Source organism: Microtus pennsylvanicus, chromosome 3 (assembly GCF_037038515.1).
Source record: "Microtus pennsylvanicus isolate mMicPen1 chromosome 3, mMicPen1.hap1, whole genome shotgun sequence".
In the NCBI taxonomy this organism is placed as follows: domain Eukaryota; kingdom Metazoa; phylum Chordata; class Mammalia; order Rodentia; family Cricetidae; genus Microtus; species Microtus pennsylvanicus.
The window spans coordinates 35,322,419-35,342,623 of record NC_134581.1 but is presented as its reverse complement, the minus strand read 5'-3'; the positions used below and the strand labels follow the sequence as shown (position 1 = coordinate 35,342,623).

At 38.5% G+C, this 20,205-nt stretch overlaps 1 protein-coding gene across 12 annotated transcripts in view; it reads left to right on the top strand.

Annotated features, from left to right (window-relative positions):
* Dop1a (DOP1 leucine zipper like protein A) overlaps nt 1–20,205 on the top strand; it is an 85,463-nt gene that overhangs the window by 62,733 nt on the left and 2,525 nt on the right. For 9 of the 12 annotated variants that reach the window (XM_075965084.1, XM_075965080.1, XM_075965085.1 and 6 more), the window contains 17 exons: nt 239–350; nt 430–612; nt 1,887–2,012; nt 4,421–4,555; nt 5,656–5,711; nt 7,039–7,143; nt 9,422–9,488; nt 9,861–10,005; nt 10,158–10,237; nt 13,116–13,225; nt 13,496–13,645; nt 13,746–13,807; nt 15,188–15,340; nt 15,816–15,952; nt 16,469–16,524; nt 16,927–17,091; nt 18,923–19,052. In XM_075965084.1, coding sequence (XP_075821199.1) covers nt 239–350; nt 430–612; nt 1,887–2,012; nt 4,421–4,555; nt 5,656–5,711; nt 7,039–7,143; nt 9,422–9,488; nt 9,861–10,005; nt 10,158–10,237; nt 13,116–13,225; nt 13,496–13,645; nt 13,746–13,807; nt 15,188–15,340; nt 15,816–15,952; nt 16,469–16,524; nt 16,927–17,091; nt 18,923–19,052 — 1,972 coding nt within the window. The remainder of the gene's footprint in view (nt 1–238; nt 351–429; nt 613–1,886; nt 2,013–4,420; nt 4,556–5,655; nt 5,712–7,038; nt 7,144–9,421; nt 9,489–9,860; nt 10,006–10,157; nt 10,238–13,115; nt 13,226–13,495; nt 13,646–13,745; nt 13,808–15,187; nt 15,341–15,815; nt 15,953–16,468; nt 16,525–16,926; nt 17,092–18,922; nt 19,053–20,205) is intronic. The other 3 variants (XR_012909984.1, XM_075965088.1, XM_075965087.1) reach the window with 1 other exon arrangement.

The window sequence follows — 20,205 nt, the reverse complement described above, 5'->3', positions numbered from 1 at the left end:
TGCTCTTAACCGCTGAGCCATCTCTCCAGCCCTGTATATTGTTTTTTAGCCAAGCAGAACTCTGGTGCAGTTAGATCAGCTCACTTACAGATTAGGAAATAGTTAAGTCCCTGACGTTTTCTTTTTTTATTATTCATGTTTATTGAGTGCCTACTGTGTGTCTGGCATGTTCTGGGCACTTACTAGTGGTAAACTGAAGTATGCTTTCACAGACCTTCTGTTTCATACATTTTTTCAGGCCTTTGTGGATAGCATCAGTTATTCCACCAGATATGATTCTTACTCTTTTGGAAGGGATCACAGCCATAATCCATTACTGCTTGTTGGATCCGACTACCCAGTATCATCAAGTAAGATTTCAGAGACATTTGTGGTCTTCTTAAAGATGTGCCTCACTCAGTAAGTAACTGTTTTTCCTCTGATTGATAGCTCTTGGTCAATGTGGACCAGAAACACTTGTTTGAAGCTCGCAGTGGAATCCTCTCAATCCTTCACATGATCATGTCCTCCGTGACTCTGCTCTGGAGCATACTGCACCAGGCAGATGCTGCAGAAAAGATGACGGTCACTGCATCTGCATCTGTTACCACAATCAATCTGGGAGCCACAAAGGTTAGAAGACTTAAACTTCATCTGTAGAGCACAAGTATCTGTTTAAGGACTTTCTTCACAATGAGTTGCTAACTTAGGTCGTGCATGTGATATTCCATGAACATTGAGTAGTAAACAGTTGTGTTAATTATTTTAAGGGATGTAAAGTTCTTTAAGCAAATATATAAAGTTGTGAAACTGTCACAGTCCAGTTTTCAGTTATGTCTTTTGTTACAGAAAATTCCTTTGTTTATGCACGCTCTTGCTCATTTTTCCCATCCCCAACCCTAATCAACAGCCAGTCCATTCTCTTTCCATATATATTTGATTTTTCTGGATCTTTCATAGGCGTGAGTTTATATACTATTTGTTCTTCTATGTCTAGTATCTTTCATTAGATATGTTTTTGAAGTTCATTCTTACGTTTCCCTCTTTTAATAAATCTTTTTTTTTTTTTTTTGGTTTTTCGAGACAGGGTTTCTCTGTAGCTTTGGTGCCTGTCCCAGAACTAGCTCTTGTAGACCAGGCTGGCCTTGAACTCACAGAGATCCACCTGCCTCTGCCTCCTGAGTCTTGGGATTAAAGGCGTGCGCCACTACCGCCCGGCTCCCTCTTAATACATCTTAAACTGGCATTTTACTACACACTGCCCCACCAAACACACACACTCCAGAAAATAGTTCAGCAGTATGTGCAGAGAATCCAAAATTTTATAATCAAGCCTGGTATGGTAGCATATGCTAATAATCGTAGGCTCACAATAAGAGAATCTATGTTTGAGGCCAGCCTAAGCTTCCTAGCAAGTTCCAGGATAGCCTATGTGACATAGTAAAGCAATATCTCAGAAATTTCATAGTCTTTGACCTAATAAACTAATTTAGAAGTAAATTCTAAGGTAAAGTTACACACAGCGTGTATTGCAGCTTCAATGGCAATGAAGCTGCTAAGTGATAATTAAAGTAATGGATAATTTTTTTAAACAAATAAAACTGAACTTCATACTGTGTTTTCCTAGTATCTGATCAGAGTGGTAAGTTGTTATTTTTTGGACAAATAGGTTTGTTTTCCTTTTAAATTTTGTTTTATTTTAAAATTAAAATATTCATGAGGCAAGGACTTACTACATAATAGCCCAGACTTGCTTTGAACTCCTCATCCTCCTATCTCAGCCTGCACAACGCCCAGTGACTGCTGCTAACACGAACGTTTCTCTACTATTGTTGAAGTAAATGCTTTATCTAGTTATTAATGTTCATGTGTTTTATTTTACTTGTAAAATGCTTAAATTGTTTTAGAATTTAAGACAACAAATTCTGGAATTATTGGGACCCATTTCAATGAATCATGGTGTTCATTTCATGGCTGCTATCGCGTTTGTATGGAATGAAAGAAGACAGAACAAAACCCCTTCCCGAACCAAGGTATTATATTCATAAGTAAACATGTGGTACTTGGTAAAGCCATGCTTTTGTATTTCATTTTGTATGTGCTGATTTTTAAATTCTCCATTGGTTAAGCTGGAAAAGTAAAAGCTTGTCTATAGCTCTTGATAATGGCTTATGTCTAAAGTTTTTGTTAAAACTTGGTATCAGCCAGGTGGTGGTGCACGGCTTTAATCTCAGCATTCAGGCGGCAGAGACAGGTGGATCTCTGTGAGTTCAAGGCCAGCCTGGTCTACAAGAGCTAGTTCCAGAACAGTCTCCAAAGCTACAGAGAAACCCTAACTGGAAAAATAAATAAATAACTTTAAAAAAAAAACTTGGAATCAAGTGTGAAAGATTATATTTTAGGACTCGAAAACTTGCTCAATGCTGGAGCACTGGCCTTGCATGCACAAGGCCATACATTCAACCTCAGCAAGAAAAAAAATGGTATTAGAGAGAAAAATAAGCTATGTTATCAAATTTGTCACTGTATTTCAAATAGGAATTATAATGTTGTATATTTTTTAATCTAGTGACTTGGGGTAGAAAGCAAATATTAGAGAAAGATTTTTATCTTTGCTGTTGTTTTTCATTATCTGATGATGTCTTTTAAGTTGTTAATGTCTCTAAGTATAATTCCTATGTTGGTTTTGATTGGATAGCATGAGTGAAAATTTTATTTACTTTTAAGTTTTATATCAGGGATGGGTGTTTTATATTGGAAATAAATCATAGTATATTAGAGTAATAATGCTATTAAATCATTTACTCTCATGCAAAATGCATGATTGGTGTACTTACAAGTCTCTGACTTGTCATTTCTTTCAGATTCCACATTACATATGTATGGACATTCCTGAAGTATGAAAAATAAACATTTCTGCCATTTTAAATTATTTTGCATATGAGGATTTAGTAGTAGATGCTATATGGAGGGAAAAGACAACTTAAATTTTTTTAAGTGATTGTATCTTAATTCTGTAACAAAAAGAAATAAATACCTGAAGTGAATTGTAACCTTAAAGATAAGAAATATACAGAAGGGAATTGTAAAAAAAAAAATAGGGTGTGGTACTAGATATTTAATACCTTCTTGCAGAATAAACAAAATCATAAGAGGAGATAAATATTATAGAAATAGTACAAGAAATTCCTTAATAATCAAAGAAACAAATTTTAGTCCATGCTCATCACTGAAAATATACCTACGTAAAATTCAGTATGTTCTTTCAGAAACATTGTGGGTAAAGAGAAGTTGCTAAAATAAAATCTTAAAAAGAGAAAAAAATGAAGAACTATCCCATTCAAAGGAATAATGTTAAGACAACCTAGCAACATGGGTAACTTATGGGAAAGTAGTCTGAAGATATAGTTCCATAGCAGCAACTCTTCCTGTAGACTTTGTCACTAGTCTGCAAGGCCATTAGTTCACTGCAGGATGACAAGGAAGAGACAGCACTTTGACCTTCCAGTCCCAGGCAGAGCCAAGAGACACCTAAGCAAGAATGTCTGTAGGTGTGTGTGTGTGGGGGAATCTTAAATATGTGATTATAGAAAATTCACCACTGTCAGAACTTTTAGGGATGAATTTTTTCGTGTGTATGTCACACAAGTATGATACAAATCTGTTAAAGTCAGCAGACAACCTCATGAATGAATTTTTGATAAAAGAAGCAGATCAAAAACTTTGTAGTACCTCTGTGGCGGGGGGCGGGGGGGACAACATGGTACAAGAAGGAAACCTCAATAGTACAGTCAGGTCAGCCATGAGTAATTATTTGAACCTGGGCACTGATCTAAGTGCAGTCGCGATAATTACTTTAAAGGATATGGAAAACTGTCTTAGACAGTTAACCTTTGTCTTCTGACTGAAATTTCAGTTGTTAATACTGAATTTGAAAAAAAGAAAAAACATGAAGTAGCGAAAAATAGCACTCTATGATCATACAAAGTAACAAGCAGAATGGATTGGCTCCTCCTTTAAGGTACATGGTACTTAGAATAGGCCATTATATATTGGGTTTGGTTTTTATTTTCCCTATGACTTGTCCTGTTTGATTGTGATGTACTTTATTTGTGTATGGATGCACACATGCCACAGTTGCACACATGTGCATGGTCAGAGCCCAGCCTACACGAGTTGGTTCACTCTTTCCACTATTGTGAACCCTGTGGATTGAACTCAGCTTGATGGCAAATACCTTTATGCATTGAGTCATCTTGCTAGCCCTGATTTTTGATTTTTATTAAGATTCATGTATTGATTTTAAAAGTTAAATTTTATTACAAGTATTCAAGAGACATCTTTAAATTAAGAAAGGGTCATAAAACTGTCCTTCTGTGACTTCTCTTAAGAAATTTACATAAGCAACACCCCTGCATAGATACTGTGATGTGTTCTCCAGGTGATTCCCGCAGCCAGTGAAGAACAGCTTTTGCTAGTAGAACTGGTTCGCTCCATCAGCGTCATGAGAGCAGAAACTGTTATCCAGACTGTGAAAGAAGTTTTAAAGCAGCCTCCAGCCATAGCCAAGGACAAGGTAAGAAAGCTTTGCTTTTGTTTAGAATTCAGTTTCAGTAGTGGAGAAATTTTTTGAATAGTAATTTCATTGTGGTTATCACACAGCACTCTTTTAATTAAAAAAAAAACTTGAAGTTCCTTGATAGTCTAATCATTCCTGTAGCCAGTTATGAACAGTTAATTGATTTTCTCTCCATGTGTAGATCAGAAGTGTCAGAAACTGTGGGACTAGATTCCTAGTAAGGATTTTCTGTCCATTAGAAGAACACGGAAGCCTCAGACTAAAATCTACTTTGTAGGTTTCACAGCTTTTTTAATGCTTTCTTTTCCAGTGAGTTTTCAATTTTGTAAACTCCCAAAGTATTGCCATAATCACTGTTCCAGACAACATCATTTCTTGACCCTTCATAAAACTGTGCTTTGCGATTGTGAGGTCTGTGCTCCAAAACTAGTGAAGAGAGTGTAATGAACAGTAAACAGATACAGCATACTTTTATGTTAGGGAATATTATTTTAAGGTGTATTGCTTTTGTTTATGCTGTGTAACATTTGTTTAATGCTGTAAAGATGTGTTGCTTTTTTTAATGCTGCATTTGTTTAATTCTGTGAGACTGTGATTCTTTGCTTATCTAAAACACCTGATGATCTAATAAAGCCCTGAATGGCCAAAAGCAAGGCAGGAGAAAGGACAGGTGGGGCTGGCAGGCAGCGAGTATAAATAGGAGAAATCTGGGGAAAGGAGCAAGAGGAACCAACCACCCAACCAGCCATGGAGTAAGAGTTGAAAGTAAGATGTCCAGAAGAAAAGCCCAGAGGCAAAATGAAACCGTCATAATTTAAGTTTAGAAAAGCTGGCAAGAAATAAACTAAGCTAAGGTCAGGCATTCATAACAAAGAATAAGCCTCTGAGTGATTTATTTGGGAGCTGGGTGGGCCCCCAAAAAGCAAAAAAGATTTAAAGATATGCACAACATTTTGGCACCCAATGTGAGACACCAACTGTTGTCCTTTTGGGAAAATTGTTTCTGCCTTTTAAGCCAAGACTGTCGTACCAGCAACTGCAGCTCCGCCAAGGCATCATCTTGCTTCACTGTAAAACTAATCTTCTTTTGTTTATAGAAACATCTTTCTCTGGAAGTCTGCATGCTTCAGTTTTTCTATGCTTATATACAAAGGTAAGATGCTGATGTAGACCTTTTCTAATCAGTTGCCACCTGTACAGCTTCAGAAGCTACAAGGAAAAGCACTTGATTTCTTTCCAAAAGTAGTGGGTTTGCTCTTGTTACTGTTGCTTCCTCTGAAGGGAAAGGAAGAAGCTCTACAGCAGAAATGGTGTGGCTGTTAATCCTGGGCATGCTAATGAGGGAGCTGGGCAGATCCTGCACTCCAAAGATGTGAACAACATGTGGGTAATAAATAGTGAACCTGCAGGCAACTGACAGCTTTCTCTTGAAATCATGTTCACTGCCTCTAAACTAACTACTATTTTGATTGGTAGAGGTGAATGCATAGCAATCCATTTTGGTTGCCTTTTTGAGAAAGAAAAAAATAGGGGGCTGGACATTTTGATCCATGCCTTTAATCCCAGCAAGCAGAGGCAGGCAGATCTCTGTGAGCTTAAGGCCAGCCTAGTCTACATATTGAGTTTCACGATAGCCAGAGACCCATAAATGAATAGAATAGAATAGAATAGAATAGAATAGAATAGAATAGAATAGAATAGAATAGAATAGAATAGATGCTTGCAATTATCTTCATGTTTGGTGTTCACTTTTGGTATTAGCTGACTCTGAACAAAAGCAGTACTCTAATAATACAATTCTTCCTTAAGAACTTAAATCCTAATCTTCCCTAATGGAGCAACTGTATTAATTTGTGACTAACATCTGTAAGTCGGGGTTTTGGTGTATTTAAATTGATGATGACTTAAAGCAAGACCTGCATGAAGTCTCTGCTTAGGTACAGGTGGGGTAAAGGTTGGGTGAAGGCAGAGATCCAACTCAGTTTTTTGCAGGTGGGAGGCTGGTGTGCAGCACAGATGGACCATTGTTTAAAAGAATTAATGAAGTTATATTTTGTTTCTAACACTGTATGTGATAAGAGATCTCCATTGCAAATTTTAAATTAAGAAATTATATCAAGTATTTAAATGTGCTTCCTTTTCTTAGTAGAAAATAAAATTTTTTAAATTTCCATTTTTATTTTTTGGGTGGGGGCGGGTTTCAAGACAGGGTTCTCTGTAGCTTTGGAGTCTGTCCTGGAACTAGCCTTTGTAGACCAGGCTGGCCTCAAACTCACAGAAATCCACCTGTCTCTGCCTTCCAAGTGCTGGGATTAAAGGCGTGCGCCACCACCGCCAGGCACATTTCCATTCTTTAATAGTCTATAAAAGTTTAAATGCATCAGATATCTTAGAACATGTGTTAATGGTTGTAAGAAGACAGGAGAAGATTAAAGTTTCTATCTTTACTGTGGTTTCTATCAAACTGATTTATATTTCAGAATTCCAGTGCCCAATTTAGTGGACAGTTGGACATCACTATTGGTTCTTCTAAAAGATTCTATACAGCTGAGTCTTCCAGCCCCAGGGCAGTTTCTTATACTTGGGTAAGTAATCCGTCTTAACAATTTTGAAAGGTTAGAAATACAGCTCGGTAGAAGAACAAATACTTATTATACAAAAGAACCTGAGTTTAGACTCCAGCAGCACACACATAAATGCATCTCCATACATACATACACATGCATACATGCAATTTTAATAAAGACATAATCCTCAGTGTCCTGATTGCTGAAGAACATGTTTTCTGTGGCATGTCATCTGTGTATCTGTTCACAGGCATCTTGAGGTACAGATCCAGACATTTAAGGTCTGTAAGTGGAAGGAAATAGGAAGGAATACAGTATGTTTAGACATATACAAGCTGTAGAACACAATACAAAAAGATGAGAACCAGTCATTATTTGGGAGCAGTAGGGAAACAGTGGGGAAAATGCAGGTGAGTCTGTACTATGCTTAAAGGAACTTTGTAGAAAAAGTATGCTGAATATCCTGCACATAAATAGTCTTGAAATTTTTGTTTTGTTTTTAGTATGTTTTTGTGTTCATTGGTGTTGTGGCTGCAGGTATGTCTGTCTGTGTGAGGTGTCAGAAACTTTGGAACTGGAGTTACAGGCAGCTGTGAGCTGCCATGTGGGTGCTGGGAATTGAACCAGGTCCTCTGGAAGAGCAGTCAGTGCTCTTAACTTCTGAGCCATCTCTCCAGCCCCCAGTCTTGGAGTTTCTAGATCTAGGCTAACAAATACCTATTTGTTTGATTATTTGGTAAATGCTAGTCACCTTGCCTTACTAACAGTAAGCATCGCCTTGTGTAGTGTTGTTTGAGAATTCATAATAGATCTGTAATAAAAACCTGGTACGTGAATCACAGTGGTAAGAGTAAAAAGACTAAGACAATCTGCATTATCTGGTTTGGTGATGGTGTGTCACAGGCAGAGAAATAGTAAAAAATTAGGGTGGGCAACAGGAGATGGGTGCTGCTTGGAAAGAAAGTTGAATTTTATTGGATAATATCGGTAATGAGTGAGAGATTGGCATGACTGCAAACTGTAAAGAGAGGATGGTGCTCCTTATGATCAGGGAGCTCGGAATTTATTTCAGTGGGAGGCGAGAAGATATGAACAACTGATATTGGCATTTAGAAAGCAGGAAAAAGACGGGAAGGGAGCTAGACAAGGAGTTATCAGGAAATATAAAAAACCAGGTGTCATCTGTGTGGCATCTAGAAACGAAGGTTAAGAAGATGGTGAGGAGTTGACTCAGTGAGTAAAGCACTTGAAATGACAGCATGAAGACCTACATAAAGTCCAGTGCAATAGAGTGTCTATACCCTGTACCGCTGCAGTGAGAGGAGAGGCAGAGGTGAGAATCCCTGGAGCTCCGGGGCCAGCTAGTGTTCTGCACACAGTGAACAATGCTCCAAGTGGTAGAAGACAAGGACCCACAGCTGAGTTTGTCTTTCGAATGAACCCCACATGCTCATCATGGCGCACACATCTGTGCAAGTGAGTGCACACACACAGAAAAGATTGAGAGAGAGAGAGGTGGCACTTTTTGGAAGAAGTTGGAGTGATGATTTGGTAAGAGGCTGGGTTGGAGATTAGAGAAGCACTGATACTTAGTAGCAAGAAGTAAGGGTAGAATGTTGCAAGTGTAGGTGGAGTGGAGAAGGAAGGGGACTTTTTTTTTTTCAAAGATATTTGATCACAAGAAAAGAAAGAAATGAAAAGCAGGTAGAAGGAAGTGTATTTTAGATGATGAAATGTGTAAGGATGTTTAGTAACAGGCTCTGACGTTGTACCCTACCTGTGCTCAAATCTTAGCTCCTTTACTTAGATATGTGACCTTTAAGTAGGGTAGGTCATTTAACCTTTCCTTGGTAAAATGGAAACAGTGATGATGCCTATCTCATACGCTTGTTAAAAAGGATTAAAAGAGTTAATATTTATTAAATTCTTAGAGCAGTGCCTGGCCATTAATCCATGTCATTGAAGTGGATAGTGATTCACTAAACATTCTAGACATGAGGAGAATCATTTATAGCAATAGACTCAGGAGATACTTGGGATGTGAGTTGAAGAACAGGAAGTAGCAAGTAAGATTCATTATTACTACTGTTTAGTACCTTAGGCACAGATTCTTCTGCTGTTATTGCAAGACATATGGATTCCTTCCATTTGAAGGTTCTTAACAAATAATGATGCTCTTAGTATCATTGTGTCTTTCCATACATAAATGTTAAGGACTAGGAAACATGTACTACAAGAAATTACACTTTTCCTTTAGACTGATAACTTTTTTTCTTTTTAAAAATTGCTCCTACAGGGTTCTGAATGAGTTTATTATGAAAAATCCTAGTTTGGAAAATAAAAAAGACCAAAGAGACCTTCAGGTAAGGCATTCTGAATTCAAGGTTGCTATCTAAATTAAAAGTTAAAATTAGGAGATACCACAGAAGATAATTTATGATGTTCCTTCTAACTACTCTATAAAAATCAAGATAGTCTATTATATAAGAATGGTACCAGGGTGGTGGCTTAATGTCTGTAATCTTAGGAAGATAGAGGTGGGAGGATCAGGATGCCAGTATCTGCAACATGCATGAGGCCAGCCTGAGCTACACAAGATCATTTCTAGACAGGGTGAGGGAGAGGGCCAAGAATATGTATTAGAAAATATCTCTTGTCAGAACATAAAACACTTCAAAAGCCCATGACTCATTTGCATGTGTGTGTGCACAAACGATTCTTCCTTGTTTCTCTAGGACGTGACTCACAAAATTGTGGACGCTATTGGTGCAATTGCTGGTTCCTCTCTAGAGCAGACAACGTGGCTCCGACGAAACCTAGAAGTTAAGGCTTCTCCTAAAATAATGGTGGATGGAACCAATTTGGAGACTGATGTTGAAGGTATTGTGCTCCTTTCTCTTATTCTCTTGGCATATATTTATTAAACAGTGTTTTATATAGATGGTAAGCTCATCCTTTTTTTCATTATTAAATAGCTTTTATCAGTGAGAAAATACTAATCATTATCTTTACCCGTCTCTTCTCTTATTTAGATATGCTATCACCTGCAATGGAAACCTCAAACAATACTCCCTCTGTATATAGTGTCCATGCACTGACATTGCTTTCCGAGGTAAACATTATCAAGTGTTTTCACATGCACACTGAAGCGAACAGTTAAATAGTACATATCACTGAGAAAGTCTGATCGACAGCCATGGAAACACAAAGAAACCCTGTTTCTAAAAAACAAAAATAAGGAAGGAAAGAAGAAATTCTCATAGAGAAGTTTTTAATTTCAGAAATCATTTTGTGCTTCTAGAAATCACTGGCATATATAATTACCAAGTATAGGACAATGTGGGGCAATGCCTGTGTATTTGTGTGTGTGTGCACATACATGCACATACACCTATGCATGTGAAAGCCAGAGGTTGATTGTCAGCTCTCTCCTCTATCATTCTCCAGCTTTTATGTTTCAAACATGAGAATGGCTGGCCAGAAAGCTTTGAGGATTTATCTGTCTTTGCCCTGCTAGTATTGGGGTTACAGATAGACTCCACCATTCCCACCTGGTGTGAGGGAGCTGACAATCCAAACTCAGGTCCTTCCTTGTGCAGCACACACTTGATCCACTGAGTCTCCAGCTCCAGATAACAGGTTTGACCTTGACTGTATAGTGATCTTAAGATACTGCTCTCTTGCCCCAGATATTTTTAATTTTTTGAGAACTCCAAACCAATTTCCATAGTGGCTAATTAGTTTATGTTCTGGCCATTTTTTAAAGATTTTCTGCTCTATTAAATGCCTATCACATCATAGCCCTACATCCTTGCAGGCATTTGGTTTTTAATTTTTTGACAGTAGTCATTTGGACTGGGGTAAAGTGGAATCTTGGGGTACTTTTTATTTACATTTTCTTTTGTTTTAATTTTGGGTTTTGTTTGTTTGTTTGTTTTTCAAACAGGGTCTAGTTCACTATGTAGACCAGGCTGGCCTTGAATTCAGAGATCTGCCTGTCTCTGCCTCTGCCTCTGGAGTGCTGGGATTAAAGGCATACACCACCATGCTCAGTCTGATTTGCATTTTTCTAATGGATAGATATGCTGGGTACTTTGCCATGTATCTATAGGCCATTTACATGTGTTCATTTGCCCATGAATAGCTTTTAGAGACCTTTCTGTATGCTGACCTTTTGCTCTGGCGATTGTTTCTTTGGCGTGCAGAAGCTTTTTAATTTGCTACAAAATCATATTTGCTGATTCTTGCAGTTATTTGCTAAGCTATTGAAGTCCTATTCAGAAGGCAGTTACTGTGTCTAGTTCTTAATGTGTATTCTGTTTTCTTCTAGCAGTTTTAGCATTTCAACTTTTAACACTAAGATCTTCCCATTTTTAATTGATCTGGTTTCAGTCTTCTATGACACCTATGTTTGGGTATGGGATTTTCCCAGTTCTACTTGCTAAAAAGAAAGTCTTTTTATTTTCACCTTTGGGTACCTTTTTCAAGAATCAGAATATTGTCGATGTCTGGGCTTGTTTATTAGTTTTCTATTTCGTTGGCCTATGTGTCTGTTCTTGTGCCCTTATCATACATTTTTGTTAGTATGACTCTGTAATACCGTTTGAAGTCAAGTATTGTTATACCTGCACCTTTCTTTTTTTGCTCAGTATTCTGGATCTTCTATGTTTTACTGTGAATCTTAGGACTTTTTGTTTGTTTGTTTTTTCTGTGAAGAATGACATTGATATTTTTATAGAGACTGCATTGAATCTGCAGAGCTTTGTGTGTTTGTGACCATTTTTACAGTATTAACTCTGCCAGCCCATGAACACAGGCCATCTTTCCATTTTCTAATGTCTCATTTAATTCCTTTCTTCGAAGCCTCATAGGTTTTGTTGTAGAGGTCCTTGATACCTTTGGTTAAGTTTATGCCTGTTTGTGGTATCTGTGTTTTTAAAAGCAGATTTTAGATGTTTTTCATTGTGTGTACTCAATTATATATCGTACTGTGTTAAATAAGGACATTTTTAGATGAGTATATGTTGTGCTTTGAGACTGTCCCTCTCCACTATCCCTTGTTCCTCCTTTCCTTTTTTGAGGAAGTTTTGCGTCTAGTTTCTTGCCATACATTCATGATTTTATGTATTTAATAAAGCCAAGGACTACAAATATAATTTGTCTAATACTGGCTTAAATGCTTAATATGATTATCTCTATTTGCAACTGTTGTCCTGAAAATGCATAACTTCATTGCTTTTTAATGGCTGTAAAACAGTCTAGTGTTCATAGATGCCACATTTTCATTTTTTGTTCCTTCGTATTAGATACCTAGTCCCATAACTTTGCTACTGTCAGTTGTGCAGGTATCTCTGTTAGCTGGAAGTTCTTCAGGTAAATTCCATGTGTTTGATTCCCCTATACCACATCGAGGTATATATACGCAACAGAATCAAAGTCACTGCAGCGACACCCTCATGACAATTACACACATGCACCATAGCCACACTGTAGAATTAGCCTAAGTGCCCATCAGTAGATGAATGAAGAAAGGAAATGTTGTTCACATACACAGTGGAGCCTTTTTCAGACATAATGAAAATAAATGTCATTTGTATCTGATTGCAGTGTGGAAGGGTGGAGGTAGTTAAGTATAAAGCATGTATAGCAAACAAATCCATTATAGGACCATACAGATGTGAATGCTCAGTCTTAACAGAGGTTAGAGAAAAATGACTGTATGACTGTTGGTTACTGAACTAAGATTTACAAAGCCCAGCCTGATTAGCTTTGGAATTTTCTTAAGCTTCTTTTTAAGTCTGGGGAAGAGAATGTTGAGGTTCCCACTCACTATCACATAGAAGGTCCTGGACTATTTTTATACCTCTCTCCCTCAGTGGAGATTTTCCTCCTTTTAAGTAGCTTTGGTTTTCTTCCAAGTTGGAAATCAGTACCCACCTCTGACCCCAGTTTCAGCATGGAGATAAATTTGTTTCCTTTCTGTTTTGTAGGTATTGGCTCATCTTCTAGATATGGTCTTCTACAGTGATGAAAAAGAGCGTGTTATCCCTTTACTTGTAAACATTATGCATTATGTTGTACCCTACCTCCGAAATCACAGGTACCGTATGATTCCAATAGATTTCAGCTAATTCACACTCTGCTACAAAGTCTGCCCCCTTATTGTTATTTGTGGCCTCAACTACAAAATGATGTTATTCTTACCATGATTCATGTATAATAGCTAAATTTTAAATTAGTATCTCATTTTTCTTATGGTCCCTTCTGTTTCTTGTTTCTATTTTGGTATCTGAGACAATGAGAACACACATAATTCAAGATGATGACCAAAGTGAAAGCATCATGTGGTTTAATGTTTTTTTCTGTACAGTGCCCATAATGCCCCTAGTTACCGAGCCTGTGTCCAACTGCTCAGCAGTCTTAGTGGGTATCAGTATACACGGAGAGCCTGGAAAAAAGAAGCCTTTGACCTTTTCATGGATCCCAGTTTCTTTCAGATGGACGCGTCCTGTGTTAATCAGTAAGTAGTCCTCTTCCCACTTTCACTCATTATAGTCGCTTGACAGCAGTCACTGTCTAGCGTAAAATCTTAATAACTTGTGATAACCTGTGTCTTTCAGTTGGAGAGCAATTATGGACAACCTGATGACACATGATAAGACAACATTCAGAGATTTGATGAGTGAGTTGTGACAGCCCAGGCAATATTTTTCTTGTACATGATTCGTTATTAGCGTGCACTATTCTTTTGAAAACTATAGGATTAGCTCTTTGTCAAGGGGGACTATAATAGACTGAGAAAGACAAATATCCCATGTTTCCCCTTATATGGAGAATATAGATTTTTAAAAAACAAGTTACAAGAGATAGGGAACAGTGTGGGAATGAACAGCTATACCTCCAGCCCCTAACAGACAAGGACAGGAGGCTCACAAATTCTAGACCAGCCTAGCATATATGTATATAGCAAGACTCTGGTAACAGACAAACAAAACCCAAGATACAATAGTAGAATGAGGGCTGTGTAGAAAATGAAGAGTACTGGTGAATGGTGGGGATTAGAGAGAGTAATGCAGTATGAGCAAGAGTAAGATATGTGATGTAATTGTATGGAAGTACCTGGTTTATACAGTGAATGTGTGCCGACAATAACATTACCAAGGATAACTTAGTGGCAAGTAAAATTATCCTTTATTTTCCCATCACACAGCCTAGTTACTGTTACTGGTGCATAATAGGCACTTGATAGCTACTGACTAGATAAGACCTAAAGTGGGTAAGACAGAAGAAGGTAGCCACTGGGGTCTAACCTCTGGGATCTACTCTGAATCTCTGCGGCCGTGGATCTCCAGGACAGAGAATGGGGGTTGGGGGGAGAGAAAGATGTTACTAAACTGAACTGTAATCGCTGGAATTCTGCGTCTGTGCAGTTGTGTATCCCAACTAGTTTATCTGGAAAAAGGTTGTCATAATTAGGAAGTGAGGTTGTAAAGGAAATAAAATGGAGCAATGTGTAACAAATTTTAAATGACAGCCAAGAGTTATGTATTTTACTTCATCTTGATTCACATCATGTTTGATGTGAAACTCAGGGAGCCAACCCTTCCTAGAAATGGAATTCCCAGCCAAAGGAACAGAAATTGTAAACATTTTGGGGTGGGAACAAACTTTGTGAGTTTATGTCATAACCAGCAAGACAATATGGCTATAGTGGAGGAAATCAGGAGCAAAGAACTAATAGAACAGGGACTCAGAAGAGCTTGGTTTCTCCGGAAATTATTTTTTAAAATAATACAAAAGATTTAACAAAAGATTTATGCAGATGGGATTTATAAAATGGTATTATAAACCCACAGTTCTAAGTGTCCTTGTCTGTCTACATCTAAATCCTGCCATTTGACCCTCAGGCATGCGTATGCTCAAACTGTCTGCCAGCTTTTCTGCACCAGATAAAGGTCCAGGTCCTCTGCTATATTCCTCTCAGTGTGTATGTCACTCATTTTAAAAAAGGAATGGTCATTTTCAGGTGATGATGGCCTTCTGCTTCCATTCCTTTTTATAGCTCGAGTAGCTGTGGCCCAAAGCAGTTCTCTCAATCTTTTTGCAAATCGAGATGTGGAGCTAGAACAGAGAGCCATGCTTCTTAAAAGATTGGCCTTTGCTATTTTTAGCAGTGAAATTGACCAGTACCAGAAGTACCTTCCAGACATACAAGGTAAGTAATGAAAGCATTTTATCTACTCTGTCTGAATTACAGGGACTTGGGAGTGCATTTATTTGGGTTAGGGGGGCTTTGTTTTGCTGTTCCGTTGTTTCTATCTCAACCACACTTGTGGGCTGAGATAAACCACAGGTGTGGGTTGATGGACAGTATTACATAACAAATCTTTTTAGCTTCATTATGTAAAAGAAATCAACACTGAATTTGAAAGACACTAAACATCTGTGATTTATTATTTGATTCAAATATCAGAGGAATTAATTCATATACAAAGTCAGATAGTCACTGTTTCACTCTAGGAAAGTTTATTCCTGTGTTTTAGTTGTGAACAGAATAGAATCCACATTACTTGATTTTTTATTTTATTTTTTAATTTTTATTGACCTGTTTTTCTCTAGCTAGAATAGACATTAAGTTTTATAATAATTGGAGTTACTTGGGCATTGAAAAAATGCTGCCTTTGTTTCAGAGAGATTGGTTGAGAGTCTCCGTTTGCCCCAGGTGCCGACTCTTCACTCTCAAGTGTTCCTGTTCTTCAGAGTATTACTTTTAAGAATGTCTCCCCAACACCTTACCTCTCTCTGGCCTACCATGATCACGGAACTTGTGAGTTAATTTTAATTTATAAATTTGTAAAACAGAGTGGTTAATTTCTCCATGCTTTTTAGGTGAAAACTAATTTTAAGGACTAAACTCAATTTTATCAATTCTTAAAGTTGAAAATAGTAAAAGTAACTTTTACTGTCGTTAAGTCAAAGTTTTACTGTTAAGGAGCTTAAGCCTCAAATTATGCAGTACAGACAGCCAGCTGCCTTTGAGCCTCGACTTATCTGGTATAATGTTCAGTCTCCTTGACACATTGTTGGCTTTGTCATAGCCAACAGGTCCAGTGTCCCCCCTGCAATGGTACTTCTAGTGAGATACAGCTGAACTGGATGGTTAGGGACTGATGCGAGGCATGTACTCACCCTTCCAGCACAGCAATCATCCCAGTTAAACTCACTTCAAAGATTGTGGTAAAGACTTCCTAAAGTAAACCCTCCCGAGCCCCACTTCCAATAGAGATAATGTTGAAAAACTCCATTTCTACTTGAAAGTGAACATTTCCTTTGTGGTCTGCAGGTGCAGGTATTCCTACTGATGGAGCAAGAGCTCACTGCTGATGAAGATATTTCACGGTAATGTGTGCTTCTGTGTCCGTATGTTCCTCAGGGGAGTTCAGTTACCCCACCTCTAAACACTGCCATTATTTGAGGCTGGAGAGATGATGGCTCATTGGTGAAGAGGATTTGCATCTCTTTTAGAGGACCTGGATTCAATTCACATCACCCACATGGTGGCTCACAACTCTCTGTACCTCCAGTTCCAGAGGCTCTGACACATGGTACACAGACAGAAAGGCAATCAAAAGTTCCATACACATAAAATAAAAAATCTATTAAAAATACTCCTATTTATTGAATATAATTAAATAAATTATATTATCAGACTTTATCAGTGTGGCTGTGGGAGACAAGCCTGGTGCTTTAGGAGCCTTGTGAGCCAAAGGCTCTGCTGCTGACAGCACTGTCTACTTGCAGGACATCAGGGCCATCTGCGGCTGGTCTGGAGACAACCTATACTGGAGGTAATGGCTTCTCCACCTCTTATAACAGCCAGAGGTGGTTAAACCTCTATCTTTCTGCTTGCAAGTTTTTGGATTTGGCTCTGGCATTGCCCTCTGAAAATCTTCCTCAGTTTCAGATGTAAGTAAAATATTAAGTGAGTATTTCTGGAGATACATTTATTTTAGTCACTGATGTCCAACACTAAAGTTCTTTGTGAAGATTGAGGTAGTCATAATTCTCGCTAAAACCTTACTGTATTGGAAGGAGTGGGGGTAGCACAGGTACTAGCGGTAAATGGTTGCTGTGGATATATTCCCAGACTACTCACTTAAAAACTAGAGTGCCCTGGATGTGAAGCGGTGGAGTACAGACCCAGAAGCTACAAGTTTAGTGGAAAGGACAGAGTTCAGCACTTGCAGAATATTTTGATGATGGCATATGCAGAAGTTGCTGTGTGCCATACTGTTGAAGGAGCTGTCGGCTTGCTTTTCATCCCGTCCGGCTCCCGCATGGCTAGCTTTACACCAGAAATAACAACACACAAATTGTATTCTTTTTAAACACTGCTTGGTCCATTATATCTAGCCTCTTCTCTGCTAACTCTCGCACCTGGACTAGCCCATTTCTAATAATGTGTGTAGCTCCGTAAGGTGCGCTTACTGGGAAGATTCTAGCCTACGTCCATCCTGGGTTGGAGCTTCATCAATCATGCCTGCCAGGGAGAGGGGAGCATGGCCTCTGAGCTCACTTCCTCTTCCTCCCAGCATTCTGTTCTGTTTACTCCTCCCACCTATGTTTTAACCTGTGAGGCCAAGCAGTTTCTTTATTACTTAACCAATGACCTTCCTCCATCACCATGCAGCAGACTGCTGCCAGCTTTGAGGTTCAAGCAGGCCCAGTAAGAAGTTTAAAATGGAGACAGTTTAGGGTTAGAGAGGCTCACTATGACAACAGAACCAGAGCTGGCCTGTCTGAGGTGTTGAGAGAAGAGGCTAGAAAGAAACTCAACTATGTAAGCATTGTAAGTAAGAGCATCGATTGACCTAAGATAATTTGAAGCCACTGAAGCATTTCATGGATTAAGTGGTGTTATCAGGCTAGCATTTTACGAAGCTCATTTTGGCTTTGTAGTGTGGACAAGTCTCAAGAAAGAAAGCATAATCTTAAAAAAAAAAGTCAAAATTTTAAAGGCTCCAAGACAGGTCATATAGCAATTGTGTCTGCTTTTCTTTTTAGTGGGGTTGCCTTAGTGCTGGGAATGGAGTTCAGGCTCCTCATGCCAAGCAAGCACTCTACCCCTTACGTGACTTTGGTAGAGAAGATTAAGTACATGAATACGTGCTTCTCTATGCACAAACACTATAGAAGGACAGAGTACAGGAGTCTAGCTTTACATGTTACAATAATCACATTGGACTTTGTTCAAGTACAAACAACTATACAAAAGCAGTTTCCTTTTGAGCTTTCTGCCTACCAGTTAGTAGGAGGCTGAGGTAGGAGGAAGCAAACAATCTGAATAATACTTTGCCTATTAGGTATGGAAAAAATATTTTTCAGTACTAATTTTGCTCGTGCATAAACAGTTGCAAGCACTTTTCAAGTTGTCCTAGTACTTACCACTCTGAAATGGTGGCGATTTTTTTTTTCCTTTAGTTTTCTTGAGACAGAGACAGTTTCTCTGTATAAGCCAGGAACTCACTCTTTAAACCAGGTTGGCCTCTAACTCAGAAACCCACCTGCCTCTGCCTCCCAAGTGCTGGAATTTAGAGGGTGAGCTACCACCACCGAGCTTGAAATGGTGAACTCTTACCACTACACAAACTCCAGATGAATAACAATGCTCCCAGCTTGACTTAGCTGTCACTTGAGTTCTCTTATGTTAGGGCCATGTTGTTTATACTGAATCATGTGGCTTATCTCCACTGGCACGGAGTCTGTCATACTAACATCAGCGTTCTTCCACTGCTAGGTACCGATGGGCCTTTATACCTGAAGCTTCAGATGATTCAGGCTTGGAGGTCAGACGGCAGGGCATACATCAGCGAGAATTTAAGCCATACGTGGTTCGACTAGCAAAACTTCTTCGGAAAAGGGCAAAGGTACTAAAGTTTCAGAGGGTTCTTAGTATGTTATTTTGTTTTGTGTATCATTATGTATTCTTTAACTGTGCTATATTAAATGCTACACTCATGAGTCATATAAGAGAAGAAATCTTTCATAACATTTGAAAACATTGGAACCAGGGCTTGAAAGTGTTACTGAACATTCCTTATGACAGACCTGAGAGTTGTATATGTCTAGAGTAGTTAAGTTGACGCCATGATGAAGATGAGATATGTTCTGATAGAGAGCACAGTACTAAAGGGGTTTGTAGGACAAATTTGTCAGTTTCGTTTCTCAAAGAACAGTCAGAAGATGAAAAGATCACACACTTTAAGTTTTAATAAACTTGACCGCAGTCAGAATAAAGGGTCACAAGCATAGAACCATTCTTTCCCAAGGGACATAAAGTACACATCCTAAACTTACGGCTAAGTTTTTCACTTTCCTAAATTATAACCTAGAGATAAATCCAATAACCTAACGTATCAGCACTCTTAGCTGAATCAAAAGATTTTTCCAAAAGTTATTAACCTTTAGTCATACTTCCTCTTTCTATAGCTCTTGTTATGCCATGTCTCAGTTTTGTATATCCACCCCACTAACACTCCCTGCAGTTGTGAAAACACTGCTGAGAAGTCTACTGAGAAAGGTAGTAAGGGGACTCAAAAATACAAATGTCTATTTATGTGGTGGAAACCAAGGAGAAAATGAGAATTACCAGAAGCCTGTCCTGTAAATAAAGTGTAGGAAGATAAATGCTGTGGGTTTAGAGCATATCCCACGTCCTTTCTGACTAAGCACCAAACTGACCTGCCAGTGTGCCAGAAGCAGAAAGGTAACGAGATGACTTGTTCATCACTGGGCCTTTGCTCATTACATCTGTCATCTCCTTAGTTCAGAATCTTCCCAGTCCATAAGAGTCTGGAGGCTGGTCGAGTGGACTATGCGACCCAGTCTGCAGGTGCTCACGTATTCTGTCTTTCAGCAGTGAAGCTGTATTTGAGTCTCTACAGAGCACGAGGAAAGAAACTGATTAGAAGCTTTACATACAGGAAATGAGGAACTTGCTTCCTTAGGAGCCTAATAAAAGGACAAAGTTGTGGACGAAGCCTAATCCAGGGTTTAAGGACAGAACTTTCACTTTTCTAT